At 43.5% G+C, this 22,998-nt stretch overlaps 1 protein-coding gene and 1 pseudogene across 1 annotated transcript; one reads left to right on the forward strand and one right to left on the reverse strand.

The window, feature by feature from the left end:
• Positions 1-341: 341 nt before the first annotated feature.
• LOC147109921 (putative G protein-coupled receptor 139) lies at positions 342-7,139 on the reverse strand (annotated as a pseudogene).
• Positions 7,140-7,202: 63 nt separating this feature from the next.
• Positions 7,203-13,309, forward strand: LOC147109922 (neuropeptides capa receptor-like). The gene is made up of 2 exons (XM_086002425.1): positions 7,203-7,302; positions 12,408-13,309. Exons 1-2 carry the CDS (start codon positions 7,203-7,205, stop codon positions 13,307-13,309), a joined length of 1,002 nt encoding a protein of 333 aa, XP_085858551.1.
• The last annotated feature ends 9,689 nt before the right edge of the window (positions 13,310-22,998 follow it).

The raw sequence follows: 22,998 nt of genomic DNA on the forward strand, positions 1-22,998 counted from the left end.
CATATAGGCCAGACCGGGTAAAGATGGCAGATTTCCTTTGCTGAAGGACATTCGTGGACCAGTTGGGTTTTTACGACAATCCGATAGTTTCATGGTCACCTTTACTAATACTAGCTTTGGAATTACCGAATTATTTAATTAATTGAATTTGAAATTCCTCAGCTGCCGTTGTCGGATTTGAACTTTCAACTATCGGATTATGAGTCCAGACCTCTTGATTACGAGACCTGTAACATAGACACTACACTACCGTACCACTAATTTTAGGCTTACTCCTGCCACCATTTCTCATGTTCTTCTGTTCTATGTTGAATTGTAAAACCAGTAAGCCTAATGTTGATCTACTGATCTAAACACGTAACAATCTTATTCACTGGGTATTTCACCATTTTCTTTAACTCCTCTCTGAATTTACTCTGGGTAACTGCATAAATAAAGGTGTTTGTGCAGCAGCTCAAAAGCAGGAGCAAATATACGGTTTGTTGAAGGATATAAACCTGGTCATCGTAACCTGTGTAAGAATAGGTGATGTAATAAAACGCACTACGCACTTGGTTTGAGCATAAAGCAAGGCTTTAATCAACCTGTTTCAGAACATGGAAGTCTAGTTGTACTTCACGAGTTCCTTGTCTTACAAAATGTTCCTGGCATGCTGGGCCCAAGGCCGAGTATTTATATTCCTTGGACGGCGACACCAGCTGGCCGTCCAGCGTAATTTCACGAGTAGTTTCTTGAATGATGAGGTTTATAACAATAGGTATTAGTAATTTGATAATATAAGTAATGGGCTGTGTACGTCAGCCACAACACTTTAAAATTGCCGGATATACTGAAGAGTAAAATGATGGATTTCCTGCAGGATTCCCTCTCAGGATCAGGGTTATTTTCAGTGCTGTTCTTGCCCCACACTGCACTGCGGACTCTGCTGGCTGCTAATAGATGTCTTACAGTCAGAGCATTGAGTAGCAAAATAATGAAAAATGGCAGAAAGTGAGTCGGTATGCAGCCGAAATAAGAACAAGCTAGCCATAGGGGTGAAGCATAATAGCTTGATATTATCTATGGCAATTTCTTAATTATATACATAGGTTCATATACAAAGTACCAGGCGATGTTTTTTAAACAGATCAGAACAAGCACCGTGCCTACAATCGCATTTGCCGTTTCCTTAGTGCAATATTTGTCTTTGTGCTTCTGGTAACAAATGGCTATAAAGCGGTCAAAAGTGAATGCGACAGTTAACCAAACAGAACAGTCTATGGTTGCTTTAACAAGGACGGTTTTGGTCCGACATACCGGAGTAAGCAACAGATAATATCCGGGGAAGTAAATGGAGATGATCCTTTTGAGTATGACCGAAAAGATGACCATGAGCAAATCTGCTGCAGCCATGGCCACCAGATAGTAAGTGATGCATTTGGAGAGACTGCACTTTCCCTGGGACAGGATCACAATCGCCATGATGTTAACTGTAGATAAGGGTGGGAAAGCAAGAAAATTATTTGCAGACTTTAATGAAAAGGACCAGTATGTGTGCACATCATAAATTTGGGTATATCTTGATATTCAGCGATTAAAGTTAATGCAAATTAAAATCGGGATTGATGTAAAACGGACTGCACACTCACTATCGCTCGTTTTACAGTAACGGAAAAATTCAAGATCTGCACCATTGCTACTGCATCCTGCATGCGAACATGTATACTATTAAATGTAGGTTTCAAATTTTGACATTAAAACATCAAACAGAAATGTAAATAGTCTGGGTTATTGTGACATCATATTTGGAAGTCATAAGAAGCAGCAACTTATTGCCTTCTTCTAACTCTGACCTCTTGTCCATCCGCCCATCATTGGCGGCTGTGCTTTTCAGCCATTTACGCCCCAGACTCTGGAATGCTCTCTCTAAATCTCTCTACCACTCTCCGACCCTTTAAGGCCGTCCTTAAAAAATATCTCTTTGGCCAAGCTTTTTGCTACCTCTCTTAGTGTCTCCATCTTTTGCTCGTGTCCATTTTTGTCTGTATTTGTGAAGTGCGAAAGGATGTTTTGCTGGTTAATGGTGCTACATAGTTGAACATTGTTGTTGGTAAATATATTATGTAGTAATCTCAAATTACTTTGATCATTGTTTTGGTGGAAGCACGAAAGGTTTGAGTAAACATTTATTAATGGCTTCCCTACAATATCAGATAAAGGAATTTAAGACTCACGTACTATGCTTTCCGAAATCTATTACGCGACAGCCCGATGTTAAAACCATTGGCTTACAAAGATTATTACATATTTTGAATTCGGGTGGTATTTATTTAATTATTATGCAAAATAAGCAAATTACCTACTTGTTGAATTTGTACTTTAGAAAAATACTACTGAAAATATCAGTAAGGTGATCAATCCGAATATTAGTTGTTTCAATATTTATATTCGGAATTAAAGTCACTGTGCATCTTACGTAAATCAACCCAATTGACATTAGAAATGTTTATCAACATTTAAACTACCTTAACTTTTTAAGAAGAAAAACTTTTCAGTCACAGGCATCAATAAAACACAACTTAGTTTAATTAATGCTCTGTTGCATACTCAAATTCTAATAACACAATGCTGCTCTTTCACGTATGACAACCATAGTTATTTGGAGGAGGATGTTATGCAACAGATTTAAAAGATTACATGCGCCGAGCTTCACTCTTCCCTTTGGAATTGATGAGACGAATTGTAAAATTGCAGTGTGTCCTCAAGACATATTACATTGTAAATAAATGTAATTATCCTGACCATTATTGATGGTTTCATGGGAAAGTACGATGTATTACGTTACGCTGAGTTACATGGACATGAAAATCTGGGATTCTTCCTCATTTCACCTGTCCATAGATCTCAGAGATTGTGATGCAGGCAACTCAACCAGCCTCAGAGATGCCGGTGGAAGAAGTAACATCAATCAATGATCTTCCGTATGAACAGTGCGAGCTTGTGAGTGGGACATGCTCCTGGGGACAGGATCTAGCCGATCAATAAAGTTCACCTTCAACTAAAGTTACAGAAATCCGAATTCTATAAGGCGCTTAAATGGGTCTAAGGGTTCAGGCTATCGCTCCCTAAAGGAAAGGAATGACTGAAGATCTTACCGTCCTCTGGATAGCACTTTCAATAAGTTTAACTAGGCTGTAACCTTCTGGATATTATGAGGCTCCGGAATACCCCCCGAAATCTGCAACAAAAGTGTGTACAGAAATTGGGATCGCAAGATTGATACAGAAATATCTGTGAGACAATTCCAAGAATATACAGATTGATTTAGGAGCTGACATTCATTTAACAATTGTTGATTCAATCGCAACTTTTACAGTTCAAAATGCAATTAGATTACACAATCCTATTCTCAGAGATCCTTATTCTCAAATCTTAACTTCGTTACATTTCCACACTTCTACTTATTCTTAATGCAGAATTTCCACCAAAATTAAATACCTTAAATACCCGAAACTCAAAGTTGTAGGCTTACAGAGTGGTTCTGAAGCCGAGAATCACTTGCCTGTTTCCAGCGACTTCTGTTTTCCCATTTGAAAATCCTATCTTTTATACTCTTTTTTAGTGGTTTATTCTTTGAAGTTAACTGCTATTGTAAGCTAATTATTTTATTCATTCTCTCTGTTGATTTATTTCTATTCTTACTGTCAATTTAGCTGCTTCATGCATAATTATGTCTCTACCTTTAGGTATTCCAAAAACTTATCATAAAACACTATGATTGTAGACTTTATTTGATGCCATTCTTATCGCAGGACTTTCATTCAATTCTTAATATTGGCTTAACTGGTTAAAACCACAGACGTTGTGAAACCGTGGTGTTCCAAGTTCAATAGAAAAACAATGTAATTGCTTGGTGTATTTTTTGAAGTTATATCTTCAAAGTGTTCTGCAGGTATCATATTTACTACCTGTAAATTAAAACCAATTTAACCAGGGTGTTTCATGCGTTTCTAGCTATCGCAATCTAATGTTTCCTGTCTTCCAAGTTTAATGTAATATCTATTTGACCAGCAGGTGCTTCTTTTACTTGATGACATCTTTTCAAAGGCACATGGTTTTTTAATATTCTGTTTCTGTTTCCCTGAGTGTTAGCTTATAACACTTTAAATTAGGTCATTCCATTGTGTTTCTCCCAAACTCCAGACCTTTTGGAAGCGCCAAACTGCTATTTCAATTGGGTCATTGTATTAGCATTAACAATCAATTCCCATTTTAGTGCATGTTGTGTTTACAACTTGTGTTATCTAACCATCCCATCTCAGAAGCCTGTTTTTTGTTTGCAGCCTGTGTCTTCGAGGCTTTAGATTTTTAAACTCAATATATCATGTATTAATAAATATCAGAATTCTGATCATATTATGGCGTATCTATTGAAATATGGCTTATTCAATCACATTAGTTCATGTACTAAATGTAACAACCACCTTCACCCAATTGAATTATATCAATGTCACATTTATCACTCTGCGGCACTTCCTGTGACTTTCTAATGTAACTTTGTGGAGATGTTCCTGTGTGGAGGAGTGCATCACAGGTTCTTCAGAACGATACCCTGTCAAACAGGATTAAATATAGAGGACAGATTGCACATATTAGGCTTGCTTTGCTTTGAATATAGACGATTGAGGGGTGTTCTAATTGAGGTGTTAAAGATTATTAAAGTGGTTGATTGGGTAGATAGATGGAAACTAATTCCTCTGGTGGTGTGTTCCAGAATAAGGGGACATAAACTTAACATTAGAGCTAGGTAGGGATGATGTCACGAAAATCGTAATCAAACAAAGGGTCTTAAAAATGTGAATCTCTCTCCCAAACACTGTTGAGGAAATGCCATTTTAAAATTTCAAAACTGCGATTGGTAGCTTTTTGTTGGGCATGGATATTAATGGTGATGGAAACAGTGCAGCTAAATGGAGTTAAGATAAAGATAAGCCATGATATATTTGAGCAGGCTCGAAGTGCTGAATGGCTGACACCTGTTGCTAAGTGTTGACTTAAAACAGAGTACATTTTTTATTTCATTTGAGTAATAATGATTTCAATTATCTGGTTGCAATCATTTTATTCTTTATCTTCAGCATAAAAATACATTTTAAAGCAGAGTATGGCCACAAAAGGATCACATGTACCTAGGCATGGGACCTTTTGTGCTACTTGAACAACGGAAAATAACTTATATTTATAAACTCTTTTCTTATCAAACTGGAGATGGCATTTTCAGATATTGTAGTCTCTGACGACTGCATAGTCCAGAGGAACACGTCTGCATTTTCTTCAACATTCTGCAACAACGTTAGTAGCACAAAAAAACAGTGCTTTTGTAAAATATCCAAGGCCGGTTGGTTGCATTTATCGGCTGTTTATGAATAAAATTCACCTCTCTCTCTCTCTCTCTCCAATCACACCAACCAAATGTTTGCCGTCATCGTTTGCATTAAACATGAACCCTTTCAGAAGCTGAATTAACCGAGTTCCATTTGCCAAAACTATGTTCCTAAGATTGAGATCAGATAACTGGGAACAGGCTGGGGGTTGAACCGGGGCCGTTCCTGCTGTGTGTGGCACTGTACCACACTGACTGAGATCCGTTCACTCAGCACAGGCCTCGTCTGGAACATTTGCCCTTCTGCTCTATGAGGTGTTCAGTACCCCGCCAGGTGAGAGGAGCTAAGAGCACAAGCTGGGAATAGAGCCTGGGCGTCCTCCTTCTCTGTCTGCAGCCCATTATCAACTAAGACAGACCAGGATGATCTGTTTGGTGATCGACACCATGCTAGCTGAACTGAGCTAACAGCAGAGGCCTTGGATCAAAGCTGGGATCTTGCTTCTCTGTGTGGGGCTCAGTACCACACCAGTTGAGATCCGCGAACAGAACAAGGGGCAAATGGCAACCGAATATCCTCCCCATACCAAACTGCCCTGACCCCCACAAAAACCCGCCCCTACTCGCCACATCTACCCGCCCCACTCTATCCAAAAACACAGACCCATCCCACCTAGATCCACCCCCACACGGTTCCACCCCTTCCCTACAGACAGAGGGCCCCTCCCTTTCACTCTGACCCACCCCTCCCCACACAGTCTGCCTTGCCCTATACACAGAATGCCCCTCCCCTCCAAACAGAACCGCTCCACCTCCCAATATGCTCCGCCCATCCTGCGGAGAAGGGTGCCCCTCCCCCACAATTATCCACCCCTCCCTCCCACACGGATCCCCCAGTTCCCCACCCATACACGGACCCACTCCCTCACACAGAGACCCACCCTTCCTCTAGAAAATTCGCAAACGGAGCATCCATTCACCATTCAGGTTCACCCCTGGGACCTGTGACATTCTTGTTCGGTTTGTGCCTCAGTACCACATGGCTGTAATCAACTAAGAGAGCACAGGTCATGGCAGGAAACTCGCCCTTGTCTGCTCCGTCTGGGTTTCAGTTTCATAAGTTGGGTTTGCAGACAGTTCGGTTGCAATCGAAAATCGAAGCTAAGGTACATTTTGTTTTACCTCTTTTGCCCAGTGCAACACATGGCACATTGGAAATTCTACCTTTCTTACATGCCTTCGCCTGATGCTCCAAAATTCAAGCCCGCCTCCCCCCCCAGGTTTTTCTTCCTTCCTTCTTTACTCCTCTACTCCCGCTCAGTTGTCATGTTGCTGCATCCTTACCTACTCTGACTTTCACTTTCCGGTTCTCACACCTTCAAGTTTCCTCTGCTCCGTCCATTGTATCTCAACGAAGTCACAATTGACCCGAGGGTCACATTTCTCAGCTGCACCAACCTTCATTTGTGTCTTGGACCTAATCAGTACAGCTCAACATCAATCCCTACCAAGCACCAGCTCAGAGATTGGCATACATTTACTATAGGGACTACACCGCTGGAGATATCTTCACGGGGAGAGAAAGCAGGCAGGAGCTATGGTGGGGTGATGGGACACCATCGATTACAGTTCGCCAGAGAGCGAAATCATACACTAGCACTGCTGCAGAGGCCTTTCGAGGGCCTAGGCTTCCAAAAAAGGCTGCTGGTTTTATACGTGAGACGCTATTTGCACTGGGCAGCATGATAGTGAGCTTGACTGCAATTGCTTCCCTCATGGTGGAGTCCACAACTATCTTGTGTCAGGCTTCTTGCTGAGTGTGGGTTAAAATCTGTCCAACATGGGGCGAGTGGTCAGCTCCATGAACACAACACTGGCGCTCATCATGTTGGAGCCTCTGCTGACAATGCTGTCAGTTTCCATGGCAACTTGCCCTGCAAGTAAGCTTACATTGCTGGCCACATTTCCATTGGGGGTCGAGGGCGGACAGCATTCAGAGAGTCTTGCAGAACATCACATCTCTCCTGCTGTTCTGGCACAGAGCCGAGTTACCATCACAGGAGCGTGGTCTTGGTTTCCGGGCAAAGCAAGCCAGCTTACCACTTTCAGAATATTGTATTAATATTAATCTAACGAATCCAATAGTGAATCCAGAGAGTGGTGAGAATGTGCAATTCGCTACCACATAGAGTGGTTGAGGCGAATAGCACAGACGCAATATGGGGCAGCTAGATTAGTACATAAGGCAGAAAGGGATAGAATGTTATGCTGAAATGTTGAGATGAAAAGGGGTTTGGGGAGGTCTGTGTGGAGCACAGACACCTGCAGAGACCTGTTGGACAGAATGGCTTGTTTCTGTGCTGTGCATTCTATGTCATTATACGTATTTTCTTTCTTGGCACCTGCTCATGAGTTTGCTGATGCTGGAGTTCCCTTCCAAAGATGCTTGGTGCATCTGAGTATCTCAACGAACTCACCATTTTGACAGCGAGAGCTGGGTGAATCAGTGTCCATTTTACATTCTGCTGTGAGGGTGGTAGGGGGGGTGCTCCCATGCCTTCACCGCCCCACGTCCACTTCTCAGTGAGGATCAGTGCATGGCGATCAGGATCGATCTCACTGGCTGATGTTTGTGAATTTCAAGCCTGTGACTTCGAAACTAAATGATCATTTAAAGGAATATCAGCAAGAAAACCATGGCAGGAGACTGCTAACTGTAACATGTTATTTCAAATGGAATATAAGGAGGGAGATTGGAAGGATGAAACCAAAATATGTAAAATAGAGGTACATGAAACTCTTTATTATCCGGCACCAATGGGACCAGCGTGCTACCGGTTTATCAAAAAGTCCAGTATACACACAGATATAGTTTTTAAAAGGTACGAGAGCTCCGTACACAGCAACAAATCCAGGCTTCCCTGTTGCTTAGCAACATGTGCAGGAATCCGGCCACAGACCAAGCGTACCTGTTGCTTAGCAACAAGTGCATGAACCCCAGTTACACAGCCACAGATCCAGGAACTGCCACTAATATGAAGTAAAACTTACCTGAAACTACTCCTGAATTTTGCCGGTTAAAAAAATTAGGGCAGCCGTGTTTTTCGGATACGCCACCTGCAGCGCGCCCTTGAAATCAGTAGGAATAAGAATGGGACGGTTTCTTTCAAGAGCGCCCTATCAAGCCATCAGCTGCAATTAGATTATTTCACTTAAAACAGACAGGCTAAAATTAGAATCCTTTCAAGGGTATATGACTGTTGACAAGGTTTTCGTTTGCTAAACAAATGTCAAAATAATATTGGATTGTTAATACTGTGACATCATTTATTTCTCCATGACTGCTTCAAATCCAATGATGCGAAAGCAATTTGTTTGTTTCACTGAATGTCACTAACATCAGTAATGATGTTGCATAATTGACTCACTGGAGACTTCCCTTAAGTATATATCAGGGACGGGTTTTAGCTCAGCGTGGTGCGTGTCCCAGAACCGTTCTCTTCACAGCCTGAATCTAACAGAAAATGCATGAACCAGTTAAGGGTCTGGTATATGCCATTTATTATACAACTCTTGCGGCTGTTGGTGTTCCAGGTAAGTCATTTTATTGCCATCGAGTTCATTATATGAATAAGTGATTTCATGTTTCTTGCTGTGTCTGTTACATAGAGAGAACTTATAGCACAGAAACTGTCCATTCGACCCAACTGGCCTATGCCGGTGTGTATGCTCCACATGAACATTCTCCCACTCCTCTTTATATAACGCTACCCGTATAACCTTTTATTCCATTCTCTTCCACGTGTTAATCTAGATTCTAGGTGGAATGATGAAATGGAACTAATTTCAGTCGAGGTGGAAACTTGTAATCTGAACAGCCACTACTTTCGGTGACCTTTTTATTCCTTTCTTCCCCATGTGTTTCTCTAACTTCCCCATAAATTCCTCTAGGCTATCCGCCTCATCTGCTCCTCATGGTAGCACGTTCCACATTCTAACCACTCTCTGGGTAAAGAAGTTTCTCCTGATTTCCCTGATTTTTTAAAAAATTGTTCCTGGGATGTGGTTATCGCTGGTAAGGCCAGCATTTATTGCCCATCCCTAATTGCCCTTGAAAAGGTGGTGCTGAGCTGCATTCTGGAACCACTGCGGTCCGTATGGTGAAAGTACTGTCATAGTGCTGATACAGAGAGAGTTTCAAGATTTTGACACAATTGGTTTATCAGTTCCTCTCTTATTGGTATGACCCGAGGTTTTGGTCATTCCCACAGGTGGAAGCATATTCATAGAAACATAGAAGATACTAGCAGGAGTAGGCCATTCGGCCCCTCGGGCCTGCTCCACCATTCAATGCGATCATGGCTGATCATCCAAATTCGGTACCCTGTCCCAGCCATCTCCCCATATCCCTTGATCCCTTTAGCCTTAAGAAATATATCCAGCTCCTTCTTAAATATATTAAATGAATTGGCTTCCACTGCCATCTGTGGTAGAGTATTCCACAGGTTCTCAACTCTCTAGGTGAATTCATTCCTCCTCATCTCTGTCCTAAATGGCTTACCTCTTATCCTTAGACTGTGTCCCCTGGTTCTGGACTCCCTGGCCATCGGGAACATCTTTCCGGCACCCAGTCTTTCCAGTCCTGTTAGAACTTTATAAGTTTCAATGAGATGCCCTCTCATTCTTCTAAACTCCAGTGAGTATAAGCCCAATCGACCCAATCTCTCCTCATATGTCATTCCTGCCATCTCAGGTATCAGTCTGGTGAAACTTCGCTGCACTCCCTCCATGGCAAGAACATCCTTCCTCAGATATGGCGACTAAAACTGCACACAATATTCAAGGTGTGGTCTCACCAAGGCCCTGTACAACTGCAGCAAGACATCCTTGTTCTTGTACTCGAACCCTCTCACTATGAAGGCCAACATACCATTTGTCTACGTCTAACTTAACTAATGAGGGGATGGACATATGAGGAGAGGTTGAGTAGATTGGGACTCTACTCATTGGAGTTCAGAAGAATGAGAGGCGATCTTATGGAAGCATATAAGATTGTGAAGGGGTTGGATCGGGTGGATGCGGGGAGGATGTTCCCGATGATGGGTGAAACTAGAACTAGGGGGCATAGTCTTAGAATAAGGGGCTGCTCTTTCAAAACTGAGATGAGGAGGAACTACTTCACTCAGAGAGTGGTAGGTCCATGGAATATGCTGCCCCAAAAAGCTGTAGAAGCTACATCATTACATAAATTTAAAACAGAAATAGACAGTTTCCTAGAAGTAAAGGGAATTAAGGATTATGGGGAGAGGGTAGGAATTTGGACATCAGTCTAGGTTTGAATCGGTCATGGCCCTGTGGGTAGTGGAGCTGGCCCAGGGGCCGTGTAGCCTGATCCTGCTCCTATTTCGTGTGTCTATTTCTGTTAGATTCAGGAGATGGTTCTGTGATTGGCGGTTAGGATCAGATCAGCCATGATCTTATTGAATGGCGGAGCAGGCTCGAGGGGCCGATTGGCCTACTCCTGCTCCTATTTCTTATGTTCTTATGTTCTTCTACTTTAATATATAGACTTGTATCACATCATTCTTCAGCCTTCCCTTTTCTAGGGAAAGATTCTCAAACTGTTCAATCCTTCCTGATAGCTGAACCCTTGCAGTTCTGCTATCATCGGTATAGTTCTGGTGTGCACCTCTTCCAGTGCCTCTCTATGTTCTTTATATAATGGAGACCAGAAATTTAAGCATTACTCTAAGTTGCACTTTATTTTCCAGCTTGATCTCACTTTGAAATTAGCTATAGTGGAATAATGACAATTGTAAAATCGTAGAATGAAGCTATCAAGACCAACTTTTCTGAACCAGAAATTTTGTTTTTCGAGTCCCCTACCCTCTGCCCAGTTTCCGTTCTCTTTTTAAGATGTTTATCCACTTTAATCTAAAACCAATTATGAATTAGGCGTGTGCCATGGCGCCTGGTCACTTATTTCATTTCCTATCAAAAACAACAAATGCAAAAATGACCTAACCTCTCCTTTGGTTCTTTGTTATTTTTTTATTTTGCTTTTCCTGTAGTTATACAGTTCTTCCACCAGAGCAAATATTTCATTCTCTCCCTTATTCATCTAATGGGAATCGATTAGATGTCTGAATAATTTTACCTCTTAAAATCCCTATTGAAATGCAACGATCTCCAAGTTCTCCAGCATAATTTGACAATTAAAGAAACTAGTTTCCAGGATGATGTTAGTTGATTTTCTCTGCTCCCTCTCCATAGCCTTTGTATCCTTTCTAAGGTAGAGTTCAGAAAACTTGCCACAATAGAATAAGTTACCAACTTGCCATCGGGAATAAAACTGGCGTTGCAGATCAGCCGCCCATTATAGGAAAAGCCCGATTTTCAACTAGACTGATTTCAACTGCAGGCTGCCAGTGGTTTATCTGATGCCGTGGCTACACCAAATGCAAGTTTCCAGCACCATTTCAATTAGTTCCATTTAATTCCACTACCTCCCCTCCCACAGCCTTATGTTGCATTTTTAATATTGTTTTACGTTTAACAGGCACATACAATGATTTTCTTTAGAACACATTTTAATGATTGTTTACTTTCAGTTTGATACTAATCTAACCAGTCGGTTGGAAGACTGACCAGATTGGGTGCAATGCTGGATTACCTCTCCATTGAAATGAATGGAGTTAATATTCGGTGCTTTATAACCACCGTTACATTGGATGGCGTGTGTTTGCCGCCGGCCCAGTTAGGTTAAAATTACGATAGCAAATCTATTTCATTTCCTGTTTCTTTCCAGTCTTGAGAAAGAGTTTGACACGAAACATTGACTCTATATTCTATCCACGGATGTTGCCTGGCCTGCTGAGTTTTTCCAGCATTTTCTGTTGTTATTTAGGTTAAAGTTACCCTCAGTCACGACAAGGCAGCTGGATTCGTTTCCTTCCACAGGGGCAGATATGAAACATTGAATTGCAGCCAAAGTCCTGATGATTTCTCCTGGGAGTCTTTTCAATGACTTCCCTCTTTCTTGCAGTTAACCTAATGGCAATTGTGATCCTGTCCCGGGGAAAGTGCGGTCTCTCCAAATGCATCACTCACTATCTGGTGGCCATGGCTGTGGCGGATCTACTGGTCATCATCACCGGTGTGATATTTAACCGGGTCATCGGCATTTACTTGCCAGTCAGCGCCTTGTCCGTTACTCCGGCGTGCCGTCTCACAATGGTCCTAGCTTATGTTTGCAGAAACTTCTCTGTCTGGTTAACAGTCGCATTCACCTTTGATCGGTTCGTCGCTATTTGTTGCCAGAAGCTGAAAATGATATATTGCACCGAGAAAATTGCAGCGGCGATTGTAGGCACGGTGTTTGTTCTGAGCTGTTTGCAAAACATCCCCTGGTACTTTATGCTTGAGCCTTTGTATTTTGTTAACAACCTACCAATGCTCTGCCGCATCAAACCTAACTTTTATATATTAGCCACGTGGATAGCATTTTCGTGGATCAATTACATTTTAACACCGTGCCTTGCATTTGTTCTTATTTTACTGTTCAACTTTCTGACAGTGAGACATATATTAGTCTCCAGTAGAATCCGTCGCAAATTGAGGGGCAACAAAACTGCTGAACACAACGTTGATCCTGAGTTGGAGAACCGAAAAAGATCCATCATTTTACTCTTCGCTATATCTGGCAGTTTCCTCATGTTATGGGCGACATACACCATATATCACCTGTATCAGCGAATCAGAAGCAATTACGTCTCTACAGGTTACAACGACCCTGCCTTTACCATTCAAGAATCCGGATATATGCTTCTCCTTTTGAGCTGCTGCACCAACACGTGTATTTATGTGGTGACCCAGAATAAATTCAGAGGGGAGTTGAAGAATGCAGTGAAATATCCGCTGACAATAATCGTCAAATTCATTAAATGACGGAAAGAAATGGGATCGACTGTTTTTAGAATTCAAGTCAACATCTCTTGTACCTGTGAGCTTTCTGCTTTGGGGTGGCGGCTGGCGAGGAGCTCCATTCTCATGTAGTTTAATCACGCTGGAAGTAGCTTTGCTTGTTCGTGTTTTATATTTGATGTCTTTCTTGCCCCTTGCGGTATTCATAAAAAGACCGAATTGATTCATAAAACCTCACTTCAAATCAGTGGTAAGTGATAACAAAACATGGTATTGCTTGATTCCGCTGTTCTTTTGGCTTCAAAGATTCCCAGGAGGGCATAATGTGACATGCAATAAATGTAGCCTAAATAAGTTACTACTTGTGAATGAAGGATAACACGATTTTCAATAAGGTCAAGACTGGAAAAGACAAGAACACGAGATTTAACATAATCCAGGTTGAATATGTTCATCATGATGTTAATGCTGTGCCACTTGTACTCCGTGTGGAAAAGTTCATCAGGCTCATGGGTTCCAAACCTTTCTACCGAGAAATTCACATCCATAGTGTTTACCCATTCTATTGGGGGGCTGTACCTGCATTCCAGGTAGAGATATGCTCTTAGTAATCGAACCTAGATATTATAACTGTAGGTTGGCAAAAGCTATCTCTCTGAAATACCCGATACCAATTGAGTAAGGTTACTGCTGATGTTTAGTTGGTAAAGATAATGGCCCAGAACTTCGGGTCGTGGGCTTCCCGTGGGTGCAAGCCTCCGACCTGCACTTACCTAGCGCACCGGCCGTTGAGCTGTGGGTCCACGTGTGATTCTGATCCTGGGCCTCCTCCAACTGCCGGCGCGCAGTTTTCACGTATCCCAGGGGTGTAGTTAGTTTGAAGAGTCCCCTGGGATCACGTGTGCCATGGAGAGCCAATGGTAGCAGGGAATGCTTCATTCATAAGTTTGACATGAAGAACTGTCAAACCTATAAATACTACAAGCCCCAAAACATCACTGAAATTTCAAGTAAATTTTAAAAAAAAATCACATTTTTAAAATAACTGTAAATTACATGAAATAACTATTTTAAACAACAATTTATTTATTTTTTAAATTAATTACATTTTCTAACGGGTCTAAAAATAAACTTACCTTTCTTTAAATTATTTAAAAATAATAAACCTGTGGAAAGATTTGTATAATTTTAATTAATTCACCACTTACCTTGTTAAAAGCAGGCCTTGCGCCTGCTTTTTAAAAGTGTAACTGCTGGAGCCCCACCCTCCCGGGAAAACCTGCAAAAAAAATGTAAGTTCAATGTGCAGGCACTGCCTCTCCAGCGCACGCAGTCCACCAGTCAACCCCTTCTTTCAAGGGAACAGAAGTTCCAGTTTCCCGCGCATGTGCAGTGCATGCACGAAACTGGCACATTCGTTGGATCTGTGCGTGAGTACCCAGTGTGTACTCATGCGTGGGTACCCGAATTTCTGGGCCATTATAATAACATCGCTTAACTCAGTTAATGATTCCTCTATCAGCCCTTCAATCAAGCTAAATAAAAATAATAATAATATTAAACTTCCAGGATTCCAATACGTGCTTTACAGTGTTAGGTCTTTTCAGTTTGTGTAGAGTTACATTCAATAGGAATGTGTCCTCTTATGTTTCAGTCAGCATCGTGGACAATATCGAATCACTGTAGAAATGTATGACCCAGTTGCTGATGTAGCAGTTTATTTTTCACGTGCAAGAGTTACGTTTCCTCTGCAGTCTATTATTTATAATCTCAGGTATGTTTTTGTCAGGTCATCCATAGGCGGTTCAAAATTCTAATTATGGCTTACGCGTTATTACATCGTAATAAAACACTGTGTGATACGAGAATGTTACATTAGAGTACATGTACAAAATAGGCATATTGCTTTGTAGGGCAAATGTAGAGCATTCAAAGTTAAGTGCCCTGAATGATAATGGAAATAAAAGTTAAAATAAAACAGAAAAGAAGGCTTATGACAAATTTTAGGAGCAAGATTCAGTTAATAACTAGAACCATTATGGAAAGCACAGGAGGTAATTGAAATAGTTAACATGGTAGAAACCAGTGAGACAATTAGGTCTCATCATCACTGATGTTAGTTCCAGTCGTTTGCACAAACAAACTGAGCGAATTGTTTTTAATCTAAAGTTTGTAATACAGTTGAATGTTGTTCAAGTTTATTATATGGGTTTAATGGGAAACACCCAAAAGGCCAATTGTTATTTTGGTAATATATTTCTGAAAATAAAATTGAAAGGTGACAAAAACAGTGTCTTAGAGTGGTTATCTAACCCAACTTCGATTTCTGGCCTGTGCTGAGGTAGATGAGTTGTCCTTAGAGTGATGGTGGGGCTGATGAAATTGTTTGACAGTCAGCAAGCTGCAAAGTCTGAAAATCAACCCGGTTATACTTGCAAATGGTTATCCATTGATCCCTACTGGAAGTGCATACATGCTATTATGATCAATAGGTGATGGTACGGAATGTCAGCACATTGGCCCAGAAATTCGGGTCGGAGACTTCCCGCGGGTTCAAGCCCCCGACCTGCACTTACATAGTGCACTGGCCATTGAGCTGTGGGCCCGCATGGGATTCCGATCCTGGGCCTCCTCCAACTGCCGGTGTGCAGTGCTCGCGTATCCCAGGGGCGCAGTTATTTCTAAGTGTCCCCTGGGATCACGTGGGCCATGGAGAGCCAATCATAGCAGGGAATCTCTATTCATAGAGTTGACAGGAAGTCCTGTCAAATTTATGAATAGAGTTCAGCCCCAAAACATAACGAAAACTTCAAATATTTTTTTTAAATCTCATTTTTAAAATAATTATAAATTACACTAAATAACTATATTAAACAATAAATTAAATTTTTGAAAAAATTAATTACAATTTCTAACGGGGCTAAAAATAAACTTACCTTTCATTAAAGTATTTAAAAATAATAAAACTCTGGCAAAAATGTTTTAATTTTACGTAATTCACCACTTACCTTATTAAAAGCAGGCCTTGCGATTGCTTTTAAAAAGTGTAACTGCTGGAGACTTACCCTCCCGGAGAAGCCTGCAAAAAAAATAAAGGTTCCAGGCGTACACGGTGCATCTCCGGCGCACGCGTTCGACCTGTGAATCCCTTCTTTAAGGGAACGGACGTTCCGGCTTCCCGCGCATGCGCAGCGCATGCACGAAACCGGCACTTTCATTGGGCGTATGCGTGAGTAGACAACGTGTACTTACCCATGGGGACCCGAAGTTCTGGATAACTGCCAAGAATAATTTCCAGTGTATTCTTTCATGTAATAAATGTGACAATCGTCTTCTCCCAATGGAGTTCTATAAATTTAGTTGTGCTGATCACACTGCGCCCACGCATGTGAATTTCTGCTTTTATCTTGTGGAGTAGTTTCCTGTGTGGAAGGGGGCAGCACAGGATCTTCAGAATGATACCGTGTCAAAAAGGGCTAAATATAGAGGACAAGTTGCACAGACTAGGCTTGCATTCCCTAGAATATAGAGAATTGAGGGGAGGTCTAATTGAGGTGTTTAAGATGATTAAAGAGGCTGATTGGCTGGATAGATAGAAACTATTTCCTCTGGTAGGGGTATCCAGAATAAGGGAGCATAAGCTTAAAGTTAGAGGTAGGTTGGGATGATGTCACGAAAAACTTAATCACACAAAGGGTAGTGAATATCTGGATATCTCTTCCCAAACAATGTTCATAGAAACATAAAAACATAGAGGATAGGAGCAGGAGTAGGCCATTCGGCCCTCGAACCTGCTCTGCCATTCAATGAGATCATGGCTGATCATACGAATTCAGTACCTTGTCCCTGCTTACCCCCCATATCCCTTGATCCGTTTAGCCTTAACAAATATATCCAACTCCTTCTTGAATATATTTAATGAATTGCCCTCTACTGCATTCTGTGGTAGAGAATTCCACAGGTTCACTCTCTGGGTGAAGAAATTCCTCCTCATTTCTGTCCTAAATGGCTTAACCCTTATCCTTAGACTGTGACCCCTGGTTCTGGACTCCCCGACCATCGGGAACATCCTTCCTGCATCTAGCCTGTCCAGTCCTGTCAGGATTTTATAAGTTTCAATGAGATCCCCTCTCATTCTTCTAAATTACAGCGAGTATAAGCCCAATCGACCCAATCTCTCCTCATACGTCATTCCTGCCATCCCAGGTATCAGCCTCTGGTGAATCTTCGTTGAACTCCCTCAATGGCAAGAAAATCCTTCCTCAGATAAGGCGACCAAAACTGCACACAATACTCAAGGTGTGGTCTCACCAAGGCCCTGTCCAACTGCAGCAAGTCATCCTTGTTCCTGTACTCGAACCCTCTCACAACGAAGGCCAACATACCAATTGCCTATTAATCACCTGCTGCATCTGCATGCTTACCTTCAGCGACTGTTGCACAAGGACATCCAGGTCTCGTTGCACTTCCCCTTCTCTCAATCTATTGCCATTCAGATAATAATCTGCCTTCCTCTTTTTGACACCAAAGTTGATAACCTCGCATTTATCCACGTTATATTGCATCTGCCATGCTTCTGCCCAATCACCCGACCTGTCCAAATCATCCTGGAGAGTCTCGGCATCCTCCTCACTGCACACACGCCCACCCAGCTTTGTGTCATCTGCAAATGTAGAGATATTACATCTAGTTCTCTTTTCTAGATTATTAATATGTATTGTGTATAGCTGGGGTCCAAGAACCGATACCCGCGGTACCCCACTAGTCACTGCCTGCCACTCGGAAAAAGACCCATTTATTCCAACTCTTTGCTTCGTGTCTGCCAACCAGTTCTCTTTCCAAGTCAATACCTTGCCCCCAAACCCATGTGCTTTAACTTTACATGCTAATCTCTTATGCGGGACCTTATCGAAAGCCTTCTGAAAGTCCAAATGCAGCACATCCACTGGTTCTCCCTTATCTATTTTACCAGTTACATCCTCCAAAAATTCCAGTAGATTAGTCAAGCACTATGTCAACTCAGGCTATGTCAATTTAAAATTTAAAAACTGAGATTAGGGATGGATATTAATGGTTTTGGAAACAAGGTGGCCAAATGCAGATAAGATACGGATCTGTCATGGTAAAATTGAGCAGGATCGAAGTCCTGATTGGCCGAAATTTGTTGCTATGCTCCTAAGATTGAGATTAGATAACTGAGAACAGACCGCGGATGGAAACGGGGCCCTTTCTGATGTGGGCACAGTACCACACTGGCCGAGATCAGCTACCTCAGCACGGGCATCGTTTGGAAAATTTGCACTTCTGCCCTTTGAGGGTTTAAGTACCCCGCCAGGTGAGATGAGCTAACAGCACAGGCCTGGTCCCCTCCTTCTCTGTGTGAAGCTCATTAACACAGAAGGTGAAATCAGCCTGACATCGGTCGTGGGGAAAATGCTGGAGTCCATTATAAAGGATGTAATGGCAGAGCACTTGGAAAAAAGTGACCTGATCGGACAAAGTCAACATGGATTTACAAAAGGTAAATCATGCTTGACTAAACTACTGCAATTTTTTGAGGATGTAACTGGTAAAATAGGTAAGGGAGAACTGGTGGATGTGGTGTATTTGGATTTTCAAAAGGCTTTCGATTAGGTCCCCCATAAGAGATTAGCGTGTAAAATTAAGGCACATGGGATTGGAGGCAAGGTATTACTTGGAGAGAGAACTGGTTGGCAGAGAGAAAGATAAGAGTTGGAATTAACGGGTCTTTTTCCGAGTGGCAGGCAGTGACTAGTGTGGTACTGCAAGGATCGGTCCTTGGACCCCAGCTATTCACAATATATATTAATGATCTGGACGAGGGAACTAGAGGTAATATCACCAAGTTTGCAGAAGACACAAAGCTGGGTCGGCGTGTGTGCTGTGAGGATAATGCCGAGAAACTCCAGGATGATTTGGACAGGTTGGGTGATTGGGCAGAAGCTTGGCAGATGCAATATAACGTGGATAAATGTGAGGTTATCCACTTTGGTATCAAAAACAGGAAGGCAGATTATTATCTGAATGGCAATAGATTGGGAGAAGGGGAAGTGCAACGAGACCTGGGCCTCCTTGTGCACCAGTCGCTGAAAGTAAGCATGCAGGTGCAGCAGGCGGTTAAGAAGTGAAATGGTATGTCGGCCTTTGTAGCGAGAGGGTTTCACTACAGGAACGAGGATGACTTGCTGCAGTTGTACAGGGCCTTGGTGAGACCACATCTTGAGTATTGTGTGCAGTTTTGGTCGCCTTATCTGAGGAAGGATGTTCTTACCATGGAGGGAGTGCAGCGAAGAATCACCAGACTGATACCTGGGATGGCAGGAATGATGTATGAGGAGAGATTGGTTCGATTAGGCTTGTACTCGCTGGAGTTTAGAAGAATGAGAGGGGATCTCATCGAAACTTCTAAAATTCTAACAGGACTAGACAGACTAGATGCTGGAACGATGTCCTCGATGTTCGAGGAATCCAGAACCAGGGGTCACAGTATAAGGGTAAGGGGTAAGCCATTTAGGACAGAGATGAGGAGGAATTTCTTCACCCAGAGAGTGGTGAACCTGTGGAATTCTCTACCAAAGAGGGCAGTAGAGGCCAGTTCATTAAATATATTCAAGAAGGAGTTGGATATATTTCTTAAGTCTAAGGGGATCAAGGGAAATGGAGAGAAGGCAGGGACAGGGTACTGAATTTTAATGATCAGCCATGATCTCATTGAATGGCAGAGCAGGCTCGAGGGGCCAAGTGGCTTACTCCTGCTACTATCTTCCATGTTTCTATGTTTCTATGTCTGTTTTCTGCTCAACATGGCTCAGCACTGCTCTGGTTGGGATTACTCAACTCAGCTCAGCCTCGTGTTAGAACCTTGGGTATTCCAGATCTTTTTGTCGCTCAACACTACGCCGAATCAGCTGAACTAATAGCTTAGCATGGGATAGAGCCTGGGTCATTCCTACTCAACGTTAGGCTCAGTACCACATTGGCTGAGATGGCCTAAATCAGCACAGGCCGGGGATGGAAGTTGTCCCTTTCTGCTGTGTCTGCGGCTCAGCACAACAACAGGCCACAATCGTGATCTGAGCACAGGCCGGATGTAACTTGGGTTCTCCCTGCTCTGTGTCGGCCTCCCTGCTATACTGGGTGTGATCAGCTGATTCGGCACAGGTCTGGGATTGATACTAGGCCCCATCTGATCATTTTGGAGCTTATTACCATAGCGACTGAGACCAGCAAGCATACAAGGTGCAAATGGCACCCAGGCCCTTCTTGCTCTTTGTGGAGCTCAGTTCCAAATGGGTTTTGTTTAATTAATTCGGCATTGGCCGAGTGATATACCTATCAATTCATCCAATGAAAAGCGATGAGTTAAGGTAGTAACTATAGGTTTTTATTGGCTAAATAACAGAGCCCACCCTCGTGGGTGATCGGGTCCAACAAGGAGGAATACCAGCCAGTCGACCACCTTTACACCTGGGCAAGCAGGCGGAGCCATGGGCGGAGTCAGTTGTGGTCAGCCCAGGTATAACAGCGTGACAAGAGGTGACCTTGTGTAGTGATACAACAGTGTAAACAGTGATAACCATAGTGTAACGATATAAACAGTGATAACCATAGTGTAACGATAGTGAACGATAAAAGTGGTTTACCACATTCACCCCTTGTTTAAATTTGAGTCCGGCGGGGTGAAGTGTACTACCAGTTCGGGTATGTCAGTCTGTCTGGAGGCCTCGTAAGTCTTTCTGATCGGCGCAGCAGCGGCGGCGGTGGTGCAATATCCGATGTTAATGCTGGTGTCTGCGTGGTCGGCGAAGGCTCGTGGGCTTCTGGCATGCCGTCTACCTGGGCTGGATTTGGGGGGGTGGTTGGGGGTAACGGTGGTGTCTCAGGGGTGCCCGAGGGTGCAAGGTCTCATAAGGAGGCTGTGTCCTCCCGCCCGTCTGGGTATGCCACATAGGCGTACTGGTGCTTGGCGTGCAGGAGGTCCACCCTCTCGACCAGGGGGTCCATTTTATGGGCCCTCACGTGCTTTCACAGCAAGACGGGCCCGGGAGAAGTCGGCCATGTTGGTAGCGAGGTTCCCGTAGTCGACTTCCTGGGGAAAACAAACATTCGTTCATGGGGGGTGGCGTTAATGGCCGTGCAAAGCAGTGACCGGATGGAATGCAGCGCTGCCGGGAGGACTTCCTGCCAGCGCGAGGTTGGGAGGCCCTTAGACTTTAAGGCTAAGAGAACAGCATTCCAGACAGTCGTGTTCTCTCTTTCCACCTGGCCGTTCCCTCGGGGGTTGTAGCTGGTGGTCCTGCTTGCAGCAATACCTCTTGCTAGTAGGAACTGGCGAATTTCCTCGCTCATGAAGGATGAGCCCCGGTCGCTATGTATATAGTTCGGGAACCAGAACAAGGTGAAGAGGTCGTTCAGGCATTTGATGACCGTGGTACTGGTCATGTCTGGGCAAGGGAAGGCAAAGGGGAAACGGGAGTACTCATCAATGATGTTGAGAAAGTACACATTAAGGTCAGAGGACGGGAGGGGCCCCTTAAAATCGATGCTCAAGCGCTCGAAGGGGCGGGTGGCCTTGATCAGGCTTGCTCTGTCCGGCCTAAAGAAACGCGGTTTGCATTCAGCACAGGTTTGGCAGTTCCTGGTCATGGCCCTGGCCTCCTCGATGGAGTAGGGCAGGTTGTGGGCCTTAATGAAGTGGTAAAGCCTGGTGACCCCGGGGTGGCAGAGGTCATTGTGGAGGGTCTGCAGTCTATCAATTTGCGCGTTGGTGCATGTACTTCATGATAGAGCATCTGGGGGTTCATTCAGCTTACCAGGCCGGTACAAGATATCATAACCATAGGTGGAGAGCTCGATTCTCCACCTCAAGATCTTGTCGTTCTTGATTTTGCCCCTCAGCTTGTTATTAAACATAAAAGCGACCGAACGCTGGTCGGTGAGGAGGGTAAATCATTTGCCTGCCAGGTAATGCCTCCAGCGTCGTACTGCCTCCACGATCGCCTGGGCCTCCTTCTCGACCGAAGAGTGTCGGATCTCAGGGCCCTGGAGGGTCCTTGAGAAGAAGGCCACAGGTCTCCCCGCCTGGTTAAGGGTTGCAGCTAGGGCGAAGTCGGATGCATCGCTCTCCACTTGGAAAGGGATAGACTCATCCACCGCATGCATTGTGGCCTTAGCAATGTCTCCATTTATGAGGGAGAAGGCTGCGCACACTTCTGCCATCAGGGGGAAGGAGGTGGACTCCATGAGGGGTCTGGCTTTGTCCGCATAATTCGGCACCCATTGGGCATAGTAGGCGAAGAGCCCCAGGGTTCTCTTCAGCGCCTTTGGACAGTGGGGGAGGGGAAGCTCCATGAGGGGGCGCATTCTTTCGGGGTCGGGGCTGATGACTCCGTTCTCTACTACGCAGCCGAGGATGGCAAGACGCGAGGTGTTAAACACACATTTCTCCTTATTGTAAGTGAGGTTCAGCCGTTCGCCCGTACGGAGGAATTTCTCCAGATTAACATCGTGGTCCTACTGGTCGCGGCCGCAGATGGTGACATTATCTAGATAAGGGAACGTGGCCTGCAGCCCGTTCTAGCCAACCATCCGGTCCATCTCCCTTTGGAAGACTGAAACCCCGTTGGTGACGCCGAAGGGAACCCTAAGGAAGTGGTAGAGGCGGCCATTCGCCTCGAAGGCGGTATACTGGC

This window comes from Somniosus microcephalus, chromosome 12, assembly GCF_052327205.1.
Source record: "Somniosus microcephalus isolate GS21.2 chromosome 12, FLI_Smic_1.0, whole genome shotgun sequence".
Lineage (NCBI taxonomy): Eukaryota > Metazoa > Chordata > Chondrichthyes > Squaliformes > Somniosidae > Somniosus > Somniosus microcephalus.